General features: G+C 48.9%; 5 protein-coding genes and 1 non-coding gene across 6 annotated transcripts; 3 read left to right on the top strand and 3 right to left on the bottom strand.

Annotated features, from left to right (window-relative positions):
• Nucleotides 1-294: 294 nt before the first annotated feature.
• On the top strand, nt 295-5,185 carry GGS22DRAFT_85638 (uncharacterized protein). The gene is made up of 2 exons (XM_047968282.1): nt 295-1,390; nt 1,445-5,185. Exons 1-2 carry the CDS (start codon nt 625-627, stop codon nt 5,149-5,151), a joined length of 4,473 nt encoding a protein of 1,490 aa, XP_047814244.1. The 5' UTR covers nt 295-624; the 3' UTR covers nt 5,152-5,185.
• A 160-nt stretch (nt 5,186-5,345) lies between these two features.
• GGS22DRAFT_175210 (WD40 repeat-like protein) lies at nt 5,346-8,175 on the bottom strand. Its single transcript, XM_047963221.1, has 2 exons — nt 7,675-8,175; nt 5,346-7,611 (listed from the first exon to the last, which is right to left on the bottom strand). Exons 1-2 carry the CDS (start codon nt 7,798-7,800, stop codon nt 5,656-5,658), a joined length of 2,082 nt encoding a protein of 693 aa, XP_047814243.1. The 5' UTR covers nt 7,801-8,175; the 3' UTR covers nt 5,346-5,655.
• A 199-nt stretch (nt 8,176-8,374) lies between these two features.
• On the top strand, nt 8,375-9,699 carry GGS22DRAFT_175208 (ATP synthase subunit E). Its single transcript, XM_047963220.1, has 3 exons — nt 8,375-8,699; nt 8,806-8,995; nt 9,067-9,699. The coding sequence occupies exons 1-3, from the start codon at nt 8,676-8,678 to the stop codon at nt 9,138-9,140; spliced, it is 288 nt and encodes a 95-aa protein (XP_047814242.1). The 5' UTR covers nt 8,375-8,675; the 3' UTR covers nt 9,141-9,699.
• A 292-nt stretch (nt 9,700-9,991) lies between these two features.
• GGS22DRAFT_175207 (glycosyltransferase family 66 protein) lies at nt 9,992-13,235 on the top strand. Its single transcript, XM_047963219.1, has 4 exons — nt 9,992-10,466; nt 10,533-10,556; nt 10,654-12,478; nt 12,541-13,235. The coding sequence occupies exons 1-4, from the start codon at nt 10,319-10,321 to the stop codon at nt 12,809-12,811; spliced, it is 2,268 nt and encodes a 755-aa protein (XP_047814241.1). The 5' UTR covers nt 9,992-10,318; the 3' UTR covers nt 12,812-13,235.
• A 38-nt stretch (nt 13,236-13,273) lies between these two features.
• GGS22DRAFT_t133 lies at nt 13,274-13,375 on the bottom strand. The gene has a single exon. It is a non-coding gene; the product is annotated as a tRNA-Thr (tRNA).
• Nucleotides 13,376-13,514: 139 nt separating this feature from the next.
• Nucleotides 13,515-14,916, bottom strand: GGS22DRAFT_175204 (uncharacterized protein). Its single transcript, XM_047963218.1, has 3 exons — nt 14,221-14,916; nt 13,694-13,953; nt 13,515-13,568 (listed from the first exon to the last, which is right to left on the bottom strand). The coding sequence occupies exons 1-2, from the start codon at nt 14,857-14,859 to the stop codon at nt 13,777-13,779; spliced, it is 816 nt and encodes a 271-aa protein (XP_047814240.1). The 5' UTR covers nt 14,860-14,916; the 3' UTR covers nt 13,515-13,568; nt 13,694-13,776.
• Between the last annotated feature and the right edge of the window lie 637 nt (nt 14,917-15,553).

Here is a 15,553-nt window from a genome sequence, read left to right as displayed (position 1 = left end):
ATGTATCTTAGCTAGGTACCTAGGTAGTACCTACCTACTACTAGGTACATGTAGCTAATAGGTTGCTAGGTACATACCTAGTAGGTACATACATACCTAGTAACTTCGAACTTAATAGGTAGGTTAGGTACGAGGGTACTTTTAACGCTCTAGCAGAAAACCGCACCTCCTGACCTGTCACCTGTACTGTAGATATCATACACTGTGTATTCGCATTACGTAATGGTTTATTGTGGACACATACATTCATCTCCAATGCAGCGACAGGGGTACGCGAACTCTTTAGGCATGATACATGCAGGTAAGCGCATCTTGCTCTAAAAAAGTTGAGTACAAGGTCCATTGCGCGCCACTGTGAATCAAAGCTTCATCTCTATAATCTTTTTTACCCTTTCACTCCCTCTTTTGCCCATGAGCATTTGTCTGGTTGTCCGAACCCTTTCTCTTCACTCATGAGTCACTCGGCGGCGAATACGAACTGCGCTACCCGACACATTCCATTTACGAAGCCTTACCCGAAGATCAGCTGGAGCTCTCGATACAAACAATTCTATCAGCATATCGATGTGATCACCAATTCCATGATCGCTTGTTCGTGAAACAAAATCCCTCTCTGCCAGAACAATGGCTTTCGGATTTGGAAACGTGGGAAATGCAGGTGGCGGCGGTCTTGGAAACGTTTCCCAAGGCCCTGATCTAGGGGAGGTTCAGACTGAAGCTCTCGGTTTCCTATCATTATCTGGAGATGCCAAGCTGCGTTTAACTTCACCGTGGTCTCCACCCCCTGCAGACAACGCCTCTCTTATTAGCATCGCCCCGCGGTGCGGTCTTGTTGCTGCCGCGGGTCCCGATTCTGTCATCCTAGCTTCTACAGAGGCCGTCCGAAAGGCATTCGATAATCCTAAAGATGGCGATAGCGAAATTAGACCCTTCGAGCCCCAACTGAAGCTGCCACTACCCATACGAATATGTCAACTGGCCTTTACAGCCGATGAAACCTATTTGATACTTTCGGCGGAGCATGGTGGAGGGTTGGCAGTATATGATGTCCAATCTCTCCAGCAAGGCTCGATCCAGACCGCTTTCGAGATACCTACGAATGGCGAGTCGCTAAGGGTTTTGGCGCCGAACCCTCGTCCAGAGAAGGGCGAGCTATGCGCTGTTGTCACTAATGAAGGCAAGCTTCTTATGGCGAATATGAAGGAACGTAACTTCCAGTCCGGAACCAATGGCCAAATCTTGAAGGACCAAGTCAATTGTGTGGCTTGGAGCAACAAGGGCAAGCAATTGTTAGCTGGACTTGGTGATGGTACAATACAGCAGATGACTCCTGAAGGTATCACCAAGGCCGAAATTCCTCGCCCGCCAAGTTTGAACGCAACCTATTTTGGTAGGCTTCCTCCTCATGCTCGGCCGTCAACTTTCTGAACTAATGGTTGTGTAGTTTCTTCCCTGGCATGGCTTGAGAATGATGTATTCTTGGTTTTTCATATTTCGGCTACAGAGCAACCTCTCCAGGCCACATGCCATCTCGTTACAAGACAAGGCCAGGATTTCCAGTTCCAAAAGCTGAATGACCCCGTAGATGCTTTTAACAACGACAAGACCCCGCATCACACGATCGTGCGGTTAAAGGACTTTCCGCCGAATCTTCAGGACCTTTTAATTTTCTCGTCAACCGCCAGCCCTGATATTGGCCTTCTTACACGGTCAAAGACGCCATTAGGCCCCGGGGGCCCTTCGAATGTCTTCGCTACTGTCGAACTAGCTGACGATTCTAAGCGTGCCACTCTACCAATGGACGAAAATATGGGAACCCCAACACCAATCGGCACGACACTGGATCTGTCTGGCCGAGAGAATGTCTATAAACCTATACCTACCGATGAGCTGGACCAATCTCCTGGGCCGCTACCGGGTTACTGGGTCCTCAATGCCGAAGGCGTGCTTTCTGTTTGGTGGATAGTGTATTCCGAATCGATTAGAGGAGGCACCACATATCCAGGACTGGCAGCTATGGGAGGTGGTATTGCAAGTTTTGCTGAGACGACGATCTCTAAAGGGGCTCAACCGAACTCGTTTGTGACCCCAGCTTCGTCGCCGTTTGGGGCTCCGCCAGTGGTTACAGGGGCGGCATTTGGTAGTACTTCAATGCTTGGCTCGAAGAACTCACCCTGGGGGGCTCCACCTCCATCTTCTGGTGGCGCCGGGCCTACGTTTGGCTCGGGTGCATTTGGCACATCAGCAGCTTCCTCGGCGCCAAAGCTTGGTCAACCATCTTTCGGTGTCCCTAGTCTTAGCACCACTGCTGCTGCACCTGCCTTTGGACAGTCTACGGGGATTGGCTCTAGATCGTCCCCTTGGGGCTCTGGACCTTCCTCTTCTAGCACTCCTGTTTTTGGCCAAGCAAGTCATACAGTTAGATCCGAAGGAGCCTTTGGAGGCTCAAGTCTCAGCTCCACAAACGCCAATAGTGGATTTGCCACTTTTTCAAACAAGGGCGGTTTCGCGTCTCTTGGGTTGAAGAACAATGCAGGCGGGCCAAGTATATTTGCTTCTACAAAATCAGAAGCACCCGAAGTCTCCATGGACGCCGACGCTACGTCTGCATTCCGGGTTCCAGGTTCCAAGCCAAACACGAGTGGCGGAAATGTCTTCGGTTCACAACCGTTTAAACTGACTTCTAGTTTCCAACGTGACCCGAATGCAAAAGACGATGACGCCGATATAAAGGGATCGGGCGCTGAGACATCGATGTTCGGCAAAAATTTTACTGCTACAATAGACGTGACAGCGAAGTCGGTAGCCTCGAACCCTTTCGCTACTGGGGCACAAAGTACTTTTGGACAGCTAACAGCCCCTTCCATGGGTGTAGACTCGACCACACCGACCTCAACGCCTGCACCCTCCAAATTCTTATCACCAACCTCTTCAGCTCCGCAGGGTAAAGGTCTCTTCGATTTCCACCCGAACCCGCCCGGTAGCCTAAGCAGCACGCTTGTATCCTCTACATCCCAAACACCAACTGCTGGATCCCCTCAGGCGAAGGCAGAGTCAGAAACTCCTAAACCATTGAGAAGTTTTGCTACCGCACCTCTGCCACCGGAATCTACCAGCAAAGCTACTTATTCATTAGGCGACTCATCGTCTTCGTCCGCTGCCACCGTGGACGCCCCAGACACTACAGGGACGCCGCTCAAGGTTGAAGAGGCACCCTTCCCCCCTGACTGTGCCGACTCAACTCCTAAGAGCACGGACCAGGAGATGCCACGTGAAGAATCTCCCGTTGTTGACGACGCGCCTTTACCCCCCGATCCGGTAAAGAATAAGAAGGCATACGATGCTCCCCTTCCCCCATTGCCCGGCATTGTGTCTAAACCCAAACCAGTGGACGATTCGCCGTTACCACCTGATCCAATCAAGCAGCCGAAAGCTTATGTGACCAAGCTGCCCGCCCTTCCCATTGCTAAGCCAGCTTCCGAAGTTATTGGACCCGGATTCAAATTTCCCACAAACCCCCTTCCTGTCTCGTCAGATACAGATGACGACGACGAAGACGACGACGACGGAAGCGGCGGCGGCGATGGTGATGGTGGCTTATCCGAAGTAGAAGAAGGTACTGAGGTCGTCAGTGAAGGTAGTGGTGTTGATGTCGCAAAAGATCTCAGTCCGTCCAGTATAGGTATTAGCAAGACCCCCGGATTTACTCCCCAAAGCTCATTTGATGGCTTGGCCGGAAGCTATTCTACCATATCCCGACCAGATCAAGAGAGGCGAAGCTTCTTTGGTGACTTAGGACGAAATGCCCCGGTTTTCCCTCGGCCAAATCCCATCAGTCCTCGTTCACCAAGTCCTGTTCGAGGTGCGGCGGTACCGTCAAGAATGCTTGGTAAGGACCAGCCGCGGTCGTTCAGTGCGCCTGGAATGGCATCTCATATCCTTGGTGTTTCTAGACGGCAGCAGCCTCACTTTGGATCTTCTATCGTTAGCAAGGACACTTATGTTGAAGATGCGATGATTGAGCAGCAACGAAGAGCTAAGGCAAGAAAGGAGGCCGAGGAAAACCAGTTGCTTCTCGATGAAGAGGATGACACGGTCCAATGTCTTCTAAACACAGAGGTCAAGCCAACATTAGAGCTTGATGAGTTTGTTGCTCACTCAGGTGTAGCACCGCCAGCTGGAGATAGTGTTCCGGCGCAGGTCGAGGCTGTGTATCGTGATATCAATTCTATGATCGATACTCTCGGGCTCAATGCACGATCCCTCGCAGGCTTTATTAAGGGCCATCAGGATCTCTGCGCCGAAGAATATACGAGGCAAGACTTAGCTACTCCGGACGATTGGGCTTTAATCGGACTAGAGAGCTTGTCCCAAGTTATTGATCGGGATCTCAATAATGCTCTTAGCGAGGCAAGGGTTACGAATTCAGCAAGAAAGCTTACAGAGTGTGAGGATATTCAGCGTGAGCTGGTCCGCGATCGCAACAAACAGGCGGATCTAAAAAAAATCATTGCCTCCCGTGCCGATCCAGAACAGACCGTCGCGAATCGCGCTTTACCCCTTAGCGCAGAGCAGGCGTCACAGCAGAGTGATTTGAGGCGGGAGTATGCCAAATTTACAAAGCTCTTGGCGGAGGCCGAGGAGAACCTAACTCTGCTTAAGGCTAAGATCGTCTCTGTGAACAGCGCCACCGGAAAAGGCGGGTCGACGCCAACCATCGAAGCTGTTGTGCGCACCATTACTAAACTGACAAGTATGGTCGAGAAACGTAGTGGCGACATTGACGTTCTAGAAAACCAAATGAGGAAGCTACGAGTCGGTTCGCACGCTCCCAGTAGTCGTGAAGGTTCGCCTTTTGCTACGCCCAATGCCAAGAGATTGAATGCGTCATCAATTTTCTCCCCTGACCGCTCAGTGCGGGAGAGCACGCCGCAGCGTAGTAGCGTTCTACGCCACTCAATGTCGGGTTCGATAACAAGTCTTGGTGGTAGCATGTTTCAAACACCGCCACGCAAGAAGTTAAACAGCTTCGGGGACCTGGAGAGGAAGGCTGCGAAAGAGAAGCGAGAACGCAGGGCGGTTGTGCTTGGGAAGCTCAAGAGCAGCCTCGAGAAAAAAGGCGTCGGTGTTTGGGCCGTAGATGATAAATAAGTAGGATTGTTTCACGTCAATAAGCGTCGTATCTACGATTGGGCATCATGATGGCCCAAGGTCTCTGTTCAACTACTACCTATACAGATAGCATTACACGTGGATCCTTCTTTTAAACCTCCAAAAGGGGGAAGGGGGGAAGGGGGGAAGAGGGAATGAGAAGAATGCGCATCACTACGATCAATGAGATATAATTGAAGACATTCATCACAGGTTTCATTTGACATAAAATGGAGAGTAGGCGAAGTAGGTAAATACCCGTACGGTCTTAACGCTTAGTCAAGAAGTTCTTCAGTATCCTAGTCCCTCATCTAGGAAAGCCAAACACCATGCCCGCCATCTCGTCTCTTCATTTGACAAATGCCATCTTCGGGCTGGGTATAATACATAGACACATGTCAAGGTAACCGTAGCCCACTAGCGACTCCTGACACGATATTTATAACCAGAAGCTAACCCTCTAACGTCAAAAACACCGGGAAAAAAAGGGGAGGGAGAGGTCGTTTAGACGAAACTAATGACTCCTCCACTTACAGCCTCAAGCCTTGCCACGAGCTTCTTGACATTCGTCCATTCCTCGCTCCGAACCGACTCTTTACCGCCTAAATCGGGACCAACTTCGAAGACGCTGACTACGGCATCAATACCACCCGTAGCAAGCCGTTTTCCTTCGCTACCCTCCCAGGCGACCTTATTCAAGCTTTTACTGAGCAGCTGGCGGCCGTCTTTACGTGGCGTAGGGCTAATCTTGGCTACAGGGATCTCAGTTTCAACAGTGACATCCCAGAGCTCGAGCGATCCTGCGCCGTCGACGAGAGCAAATACGCCGGGGCGCACAGGCGACCACGCTGCGTCGTACACGACGTCCTCGCGCACAAATTCGAGTAGTGGGTGGACAGCAGTGCCCGCGCTCTCGACGATGGTGCTCGTGGCAGCAGGAGCGCGCACCTTCCACAGTTTAACAGACCAATCGAGGGAGGAGGAGAGCACTAAGTCGCCTAGATCTACAGGGCCATGGGCAGGATGAAAATCGACGCTCATAACGGGGGCGGCATGGCCCTTGTAGGAAACTCGCGAATCGACGCCGGCCTTGGCGCCGGCACGGTCGTACCGGTGACACGGGTAAATAGATCCCTCTTCTGAACCGACAAGGAAGTACGTTGGATCCGCCTGAGGGAAAGCCATGGTGGTCGGTGCGAGGTCTTCGAACTTGTTAGGAGGTGGCGTAGTCAGAGTTAGCGATTCTTGCGGCTGGGACAACATGTCGACGCTCCATACGCAGAAAGCGCCGTCGGTGGAAATTGATATGATGTTGTTGGCATTCTGAGTACCGACGATGTCAACAGAGTAGACAGGATGGGAATGACCTGAACCAGTGAGAGGCGTTTTCTGCACAGGGACAGACTTGGCCCGGGTATCCCAGAGGAGGACTTGGCCGGAATAGGTGCCGCCGATGATTAAATTAGGGTGGAAAGGAGAAAATTTGGCAGTGAGTATATCAGACTGGGCATGGAAGAGGAACTCGGGCCGGTCGTGGAGATGCTGATTCCAAACTTGTACAATACCATCAGGATCGTGGGGGGCAGATGGGTTTTTGGTGTAAGATGCGAGCAGAAGCTCGGGAAACTTAGGTGAGAAATCAATGCTGCTAATCATCCGCTTCTTGGACCATCTTTCATCGTAGAATTGTACAACTTCCTTGACCCGGCGGCGACCTTTGCCGCCTGTATTGCCCGCCTGCTCGTCCTCGTCCTCGATGTCGTGGGCCTGGAGGGAGTAATCTGTCAAGATATCGTACTCGTTACTAATATCGAGCGCCCGTTCGATGACCTTGGTAGAACGGTCGACAAAATCGACAAAGTCGTCGGATGCTACGACAGCGGCTAATTCCTCATTACTTAACGCTCTAGCCGGGAAATTCGAAGTAATAACGGAGCCGGTCTGCAGCGGGCCATCGGCGATGAGCTCGCGAGCAGCCTTCAGTTCTTCTTCGATCTCTAGTCGCAAGTTCTGGCGCAGTTCTTCCTCCCTATCGCGCTTCCATCTGCTGAGCCGTTTGCTGGGAGTAGATGTTGTGGCGGGCAACTCCTCGTCGTCAAGTTCGGAAAATGCTCTCGGTCGAGTAACTGGGGGCGTCCAGTCATCCGTAGTTTGTACGCCTTTGCTGTAGGAGAAAATCTCCTTAACCGGCGACGGCGGGCACTCGAAGATGGTTTGGAGAGGGACAGTGGTCAAGATTTGAGGCTGAGAGGAGGCAGACTGGCCATTCAATTGCGAAGCGTACTCCGAATGCTCACCGCTCAGGTCGTCGCCACTCAGGACACTATTGGGTCGGCTTCCACGTAGACCTGGAGATGCAACACCTGTGGTAGATGAAGCAGGTCTGCTTTCGCCGACTAGACTATTAATCAAAGACTCGATGACTTTCCTATTATCACGGCCGGGTGTCGGGGAAATAAGCTGCGACTCCAATTAGCAAGAGAAGGGAAAAAGAGTAAGTCTAGAAAGTAAAGAGTAACCAACATCGCTGGGTCCGCCTATGCTAGTTCTAGCAACAGTAGCCGCCTGGTTCGCTCTCAACTCCCTTTGTCGCTTGAGCTCTGCAAGCTTTGCCTTTTTTGCTAGAATCTCATCTCTTCGTTGTTGCATCTTGTCCTCCACCAAGACCCATGCCGGGTCTCTTGCCTGTTGCTAAAAGTTCTGGGTATAAGGGATTGTGGATTTATATTAGAATGAAGAAGAAAGGCGAGGAGTTTCATGCGTTTCGTGCGTTTCGTTGATTTCGTTGATTTCGTTGCTTATTGTACAAGAGATAGATAGATAGACAGTATCGACGTCTTTGTAATCGACCAAGGTATTTTATTTAGGGTACGTAAGCGTAGAGGTTCGGATGATGGGCGGTAATGTTAAATGTGAGCGGCAACAAGGCTGGTGGAAATCTTCCAAGTAATGGATGAAATATTAATGAAATAGCAGCTACAGCTGTACTTAGCGATGCGCGTTTCCTTTGTCAGGGGAATCGCGACACCGGCACTAGGTAATTAGATCCATAGCATCCGTGCGCGTGTACTTTATGGCAAGTACCTGATTGTGGAACCGGAGAAGATTTCTCTGATTGGTTAATCTTTGACTACCTACTACATGTACCTAGGTAGGTAGTAGTAGTATGACCATCTCCACTTATCTACTTCAGTAAGTACCTCGCACCTAATACCTACCTAGATAGGTACCTAGTCGTGGCAGTCGCTATACAGTACGTAGCGCTGTTACATAGTACCAAGATGTAAATGCTAAATGCTACAATTAAAAAAAATTAGGAAAATAATCAGTCTGCGAAATTTCCCGACGCCGTCCATACACTTCCGGTGACACGCTCTTACTATTCCACCTCCCAACCTTGAACTACAACCCTCGACAATCTCCTCCCCTCGGAAAAGGGCCAATTGGCAACCGATCGCCAGACTGTGCATCACTCATTGATCGCTTGCTCCCTCTAAAAAGTGCTCGCGCCATAAACCGGCCCAATGTCTACTACTTCAGGAGTCAACGTATGTTTTCCATGCCGTACGCCCGAGTTTTACTACCGGCACGACGAACATGACGAGCACAACAAGCACGACGGGAACATAGCTGATATTATTTTTTCTTTAACAGGTGCTCCGGTACTCAGCTCTTGCCTTAGGTGTTTTCTACGGGTTCACACACCAGAGATCCATCAGCGCAGCGCAAAGGGCCACCGCGGCACAGAAGGAATATGAACACAAGCAGCACTTAATAGAGCAAGCTAAGGCCCAATATGCGAGGTCCAAGAACCCAGCCCCCCAAACAACTGAGAAGAGTGCTTGTATGTTCCCCATTTTCAAATATCCTCGAGAAGCTAAGCAGGGAGGAGTTGAATGCTAATAAATCTATTAGTGGACCAAGATCCGATGGATCCCAAATTCGATCTAGAAGCTTACTTCAACGCCCTCGCGAAGCAAAATCCCTAGAGATGTAATAATAATATTGGATCAACTACGTACGGATTACCATAGAGTCTGTGGAATGGGAGAGAGCTGGGGTTGAACACGATGCCATAAGTCGTATCGACGGTTCTTTTGACGACGGCTTCGTAGGGCCTGTGTATAATTGCGATGCGGTCAAGAAAAGCCACCTCATAGATTTCATTGGGTTTCACGCTGTACATGTGTACAATACCAAGACTTATGCTCACCTAGACAACTGGGAGGCCAAATCTCACATGACATTCATAGAACGGCCTTAACGGATTGGTTTGGTTCGGTTCTTCTGAGTTATTTTCTACCTTTTTCTATTAACGTTTACATCCCACACATCATATCCATATTTCCGTATGAGACAAAGGTGGACAGAAACGCACTAAAGAAAAAGCCTGCAATATTTCTACATAGTGTACCTAGGTAGGTTTGTGAGAAAGTTGTCTTGGATGATATATCACCAAGACCACCAGTAGTAGTAGCTATACATGTGTTAGGGGGTTAACTGGATTATTTACACAATAAAGTCTACGCATCTCAGCACTTAACTCCGTCAGGCTATATATATTTATATGGATGAGGGAGTTTTGCTATTCCCCAGTTAACGTTCTAGTTTATAAATTCGGCTATTAACTCGTGTTTAAGGTAAGTAAGCCTATTACTTGCATTTATATGCAGGAGTTGAAATACCTCGGGTGTTGTGCGTTTAACGTACGCGGTTATGTTGTATCTACCTATAGGTAGGTAGGTAGATACCTAGTATGTACATATTCTATATTTACATATGCAGATATGTAAATATGTGTTTTTTTAGTTGCCTTTTCGATTTTATCTTCAAAATCAACCTTAAGGACAGAGAATTCTGGGGAGTAGGTACCCACTGAGTCTATGTACAATACATAATACCTACATAGTATATCTACGTACCCCCACTTAATTGAATTCGAACATACCCCTGTAATCGTGGAGCTCTTTCTGCTCTTTCTTGCAGGGTGCGACGCGCGGATTGAAAGCTCCAGCTGTCCTCACCACGTTTTATCCATCACGACCTGCACAGCCGAAGTTATCCAAACTCACTTTTCTTTCTCCCACAACTTTTTTTTTCTTTTCCCCCAACTCAAATGTTGACGCTGTCTACCACCTAGTTGCATTGTCCTGAGGCAACACTCACAATGCCTGTCGCAACTGATGCGAGCTCCACCCCTGTTGACTTGCTCGTCAGCGTTGGTAAAAATCAGAGCACTAAGACCTTATTGAGGGTCATTATTCTCTGCTTCATCGCCGCCGCCGCCGTCGCAAGTCGTCTTTTTTCAGTCATTCGTATGCTCCTATCTCGCTTATCCAATTTCATTCGATTCATGTACTAATTATCTTTTATTGTTATAGGTTTTGAGAGTATTATCCACGAGTGTAAGTCCACATCCCTCTTCATCTCCAAATATCATTATATATCGTATCGTCTTGTGCCTTATGTCTTATGTATTATAACTAATACTGCGTTGCGCAGTCGACCCGTGGTTCAACTTTAGAGCAACTAAGTACCTTGTCGCCCATGGATTCTACGATTTCTGGGATTGGTTCGACGATCGGACATGGCATCCCCTAGGTCGAGTAACCGGAGGCACTCTCTATCCCGGTCTGATGGTTACAAGCGGCGTTATCTACCATCTCCTACGAGCCCTGACTGTTCCTGTCGACATTAGAAACATCTGCGTTCTTCTAGCACCGGCATTCTCTGGCTTGACTGCCTTTGCCGCCTACCTCCTCACCAATGAGATGACCACCTCGCCATCTGCTGGTCTTCTAGCCGCTGTCTTCATGGGCATCACCCCAGGTTATATCTCGAGATCCGTGGCTGGTTCCTATGATAACGAGGCAATTGCAATATTCCTCTTAGTATTCACCTTCTATCTCTGGATCAAGGCGTTGAAACTGGGTTCCGTCTTATGGGGCGCTCTGTGTGCCCTCTTCTACGGCTACATGGTGGCCTCGTGGGGTGGGTATGCCTTCATTACCTGCCTCGTCCCTCTACACGCATTCGTACTCGTCTGTATGGGAAGGTTCAGCATGCGCCTCTATGTCTCCTACACGACATGGTATGCCCTCGGCACTTTGGCCAGCATGCAGATCCCATTTGTCGGGTTCTCGCCCGTTCGCACCAGTGAGCACATGCCCGCTCTAGGTATATTTGGCTTTCTTCAGCTTGTAGCCTTCATCGAATACGTTCGGTCGGCTGTCCCAAGCCGCCAGTTCCAGTCATTCCTTTACATGGGCCTAGGCAGTATATTCGGCGTTGCACTACTCGGCTTGGTTGGCCTTACCACTCTCGGATATATTGCTCCTTGGTCCGGTCGATTCTACTCTCTGTGGGATACTGGCTATGCCAAGATCCACATTCCAATTATTGCGTCCGTATCTGAACACCAACCGACCGCTTGGCCAGCCTTCTTTTTCGATCTGAATATGCTGATCTGGCTCTTCCCTGCTGGTGTCTACCTTTGCTTCCAGAAATTGGAGGATGAACACGTTTTCATCATCGTATACGCTCTGTTTGGAAGTTACTTCGCTGGCGTCATGGTGCGATTGATGCTGACCCTGACCCCTGTGGTGTGCGTAGCCGCTGCTATTGCCGCCTCCCAACTTCTTGACACATACCTTGTCGTCAGATCGCCTGAGCCTGTCAGCTCTGAAGAAGAAGGGACTGATGCGACTCCGAAGAAGGCATCCAAGCATGGCGTGCTACGCACTGCATCCCAACCCGTGGTGGGCATATACAGCTTATTATCTAAGGGCTTCATAGCCGGATCCATGATCCTGTTCCTACTCATTTTCGTACAACATTGTACCTGGGTAACCTCGAACGCCTATTCATCTCCATCTGTTGTCCTAGCAAGCAGGATGCCAGACGGCAGTCAGCATATCATCGACGACTACCGCGAGGCTTACCAGTGGCTTCGCCAGAATACCAAAGAAGATGCCAAGATCATGTCATGGTGGGACTACGGCTATCAGATTGGTGGAATGGCCGACCGCCCTACCCTCGTAGATAACAATACCTGGAACAACACCCACATTGCCACAGTTGGCAAAGCCATGAGTTCTCGCGAGGAAGTAAGCTACCCGATCATGCGTCAGCACGAAGTTGACTACGTCCTTGTTGTCTTCGGCGGTCTGCTCGGTTATTCGGGTGACGATATAAACAAGTTCCTCTGGATGGTAAGAATCGCCGAGGGTATCTGGCCCGACGAGGTGAAGGAGCGCGATTTCTTTACGGCGCGGGGCGAGTATAGAGTCGACGGTGAAGCCTCTGACACCATGAAGAACAGTCTAATGTGAGCATTATTCTCGACAAGGCATTATGGATATTATGCTAACCTGTCTCCTCAAAATAAAGGTACAAGATGTCCTACTACAACTACGGCGCCCTCTTCCCTCCCGGGCAGGCCCAGGATCGTGTCCGAGGTGCTCGCCTCCCCGATCAAGGACCGGTTCTTAACACACTGGAAGAGGCCTATACCAGTGAGAACTGGATAATCCGAATTTACAAGGTCAAGGATCTCGACAATGTGGGCCGCGACCATGCTTCGGCAGCCTCGTTTGAGAGAGGCCACAAGAAGAAGAAGGCCACTAAGAAACGTGGGCCTAGGGTTCTAAGAGTGGAGTAATGAAGCTAGAGAGTATGACCATGAAGGATAACATGCGATATACCCAGTCTGTCATTACTTTGACTTGTACATTTGCTAGTTAGGGAAGGAAAAGTCGGCCTCAGTGGCTACCTACTCATGTACAGATATCAAAGTTCAAGACAAGGCATTAAAAATAAACAAAAAGGGTACATTCCCTAATTACGTATAATTGGTACTCATTCACGCTGCCTTTACGTGTCCAAGAGCAATGATTTAGTACTCAAATTTTCATTAAAAAACATGGCGTACGAGGCGCCACTTTCATTATTACACAATTGTCCCAAGTGTCTTGATTAGCTACTAAGAAAAAGAGAGCTTGTTTGTTGTTTTTTTTCCCCAAGTTAACTAGGTACCTAGGTATACAAAGTTAAAAAGTAAATAGCATTATGGGGCAGGACAGATGAAATTGTGTGAAATTTCTTTAAGTAGAAAAAGAAAAACTGCCCGCTACTGGAATCGAACCAGTGATCTCATCATCACACTAAATGTGAAGTGTTTCGTACATGGTACTAGTGATGCGCTTTACCACTAAGCCAAGCGGGCGATCCAGAAGTAAGCGTGAACCAACTGACCAATAGACAAATCGCTGACGGAAAAACCGGATAATGTGGTATATATACTCGTACATATTTGCCCAAACTTGAATGGTTACCCATCGTAATAATCGTGAATCACTTACATAGAAGCGAGTAAATTTCGTATGGTTTTTATTAGCTAATCATGGTTACACACAATCGTAAGTACTCCTCTTCCTGCAAATGTACTTCAATTTGCCCACAAAATCCGCATCGATTCATCCTCACCCAAGTGGGAAAGCGCAGTAACAGACATACGTTGTTGATAACCAGACGTCGATGGTAGAGATCAATCATCCATACCTTCAACACGACTCCAGGCAGCTCGTTGCGAAGGAAAACAGAGGACGCAAAAAGGAGGGAGGGGCATTATAATCCCAACAGCTGACATATACGTTTGCGTTTACTGGCGACAGTGAGATTAGCGTGATCACCCGAGTCCGGCAGCAGGCCTTCTAATGAATGACCTGTATGGACAATCATGGATGACGCAGGATCAAGAGGCGATACGCCCATGGAGTTAGTCGTCATTCTCTTGTCAGAAAAGTAAGCATTTTCCTCTTGCTGCTTCAACGGAGATTCGTATTGTCTTTCCCGAGATATATGCCAATGACAATGTGTGGAAGGGGAACTGCCTCCAGTTTGTGCAGCCGCCTCTTTGCGTTGGCCAACCTTATTAGACATCTCTGTACTTCTAGTCAGCTGCCCAAATTCGTTTATAAGTAGTGCAGCTCGGGTTGGAATCTTACCCAGGGGTTTGGCTTGGCTTTTTCCCTCGTCGGTCGTCGAGTCTAACTCTAAGGTCTCATACAGCTCGTAAGCAGCAGCAGGAAGGTTGGAACCGTCGACTCCTCTACAAGAATAATACGACTCTACTGAGATCTCAGTGCGCGCCATGAAGTTCGGCACGGGAAATGAGGAAGTACCAGAGTCACCGATAGGACTGGTCATTTCGTTATAGAACTTAGCAGCCGAAATCAAGTCTTCCTCGGCCGTCAACTCAAATTCCTGTCCGAACTCCTCTTTATCCTCCTGGCTGAAATTCCAGGGCTCGAGCATGATATGTGGGTCGGCGATTTGGTAAGCATTTGAAGAATCTGTAGGCGTCAGCGGTAGGTCCCATCGGGAAACATAGTCAGTGTTGGGCAGAGTTTCCAGTTTCATGGAGTTGTCCGTGTACAGTTCTCCAAGTTCATGGCAATATGCTTGACCGTCATCTTGGCGTCGTCGAACCCGTCTTCGATGAGAACGCTCCTGTGACTCATGGACGCGAGGATTGAGCATGCTCTTGTAAGGGGACTTATATTCATGAGTCGACCCACATCCATCATCGGTTGATAGCTTATTATAGGATTTGTCATAATCGCTATAGTGGCCATTGGAATATGCAGCCTTGGGCGCCCGGGTTTCACTGCCAGTAGTGGGATGGTGATATTCCTCTCCTGTGGACATATTTATCTCATCGTGGCCATTGGAGCACAGTGATCCAATTTCTGGGTGATCCGAAACGCTCTGTGATGAAACTCTGGGTTTCGCTATACGATGGTTCCCGAGGAAATGAGCCTCAGGAGATGCACAAGTATTGTTGGCATAGGTATTATCCGGTGTATCATCTAGCCCTAATGTTGAAATAATCTCCTTTGGGTCCGTTTCCCGCGCATTAGCCGCCGAGCTAGAATTCTTGATACAAGAATCATTATTCAGAATTGCATCCGTCTTCTCTCTAGGCAGACCAGGGTTCAGAGGAGGTATATCACTGTCTACTTTGTGGACGGTTTCTCTACCAAGTGACTTCGGACACCTACTCTTACGCCACCCCATATTCGAGTCCCAGGCCGAGGTAAAAGCTCTCGCATCTGGCTCTCCCATGGATGATACTGACGGAGGCGGCGTAGCATGACCTTCTGCAACAGTCGAATCAGTTAGGATGCTTGACAATGAACTCAAATGTTTTGACTTATTTTGTTCGTAAGCTCGGTAAACCTTTTCGCCACCTCGCTTCTTAATGCGAGTGGCACAAGGCATATTCGTGGCAAATATAGGGGTATGATCTTTAGTAACGTTCTGTGAACAATAGTTAGCTTTAGAGGTATCTACACGAGTTTTAATATAGCTTACGTTTATATCGGTGTCATCATTGCTGTCG

The sequence above is a fragment of the Annulohypoxylon maeteangense genome (assembly GCF_022496945.1).
Source record: "Annulohypoxylon maeteangense strain CBS 123835 unplaced genomic scaffold GGS22scaffold_27, whole genome shotgun sequence".
NCBI classification, from domain to species: Eukaryota; Fungi; Ascomycota; class Sordariomycetes; order Xylariales; family Hypoxylaceae; genus Annulohypoxylon; species Annulohypoxylon maeteangense.
The sequence above is the reverse complement of the archived record's forward strand: the minus strand, read 5'-3'. Positions and strand labels throughout refer to the sequence as shown.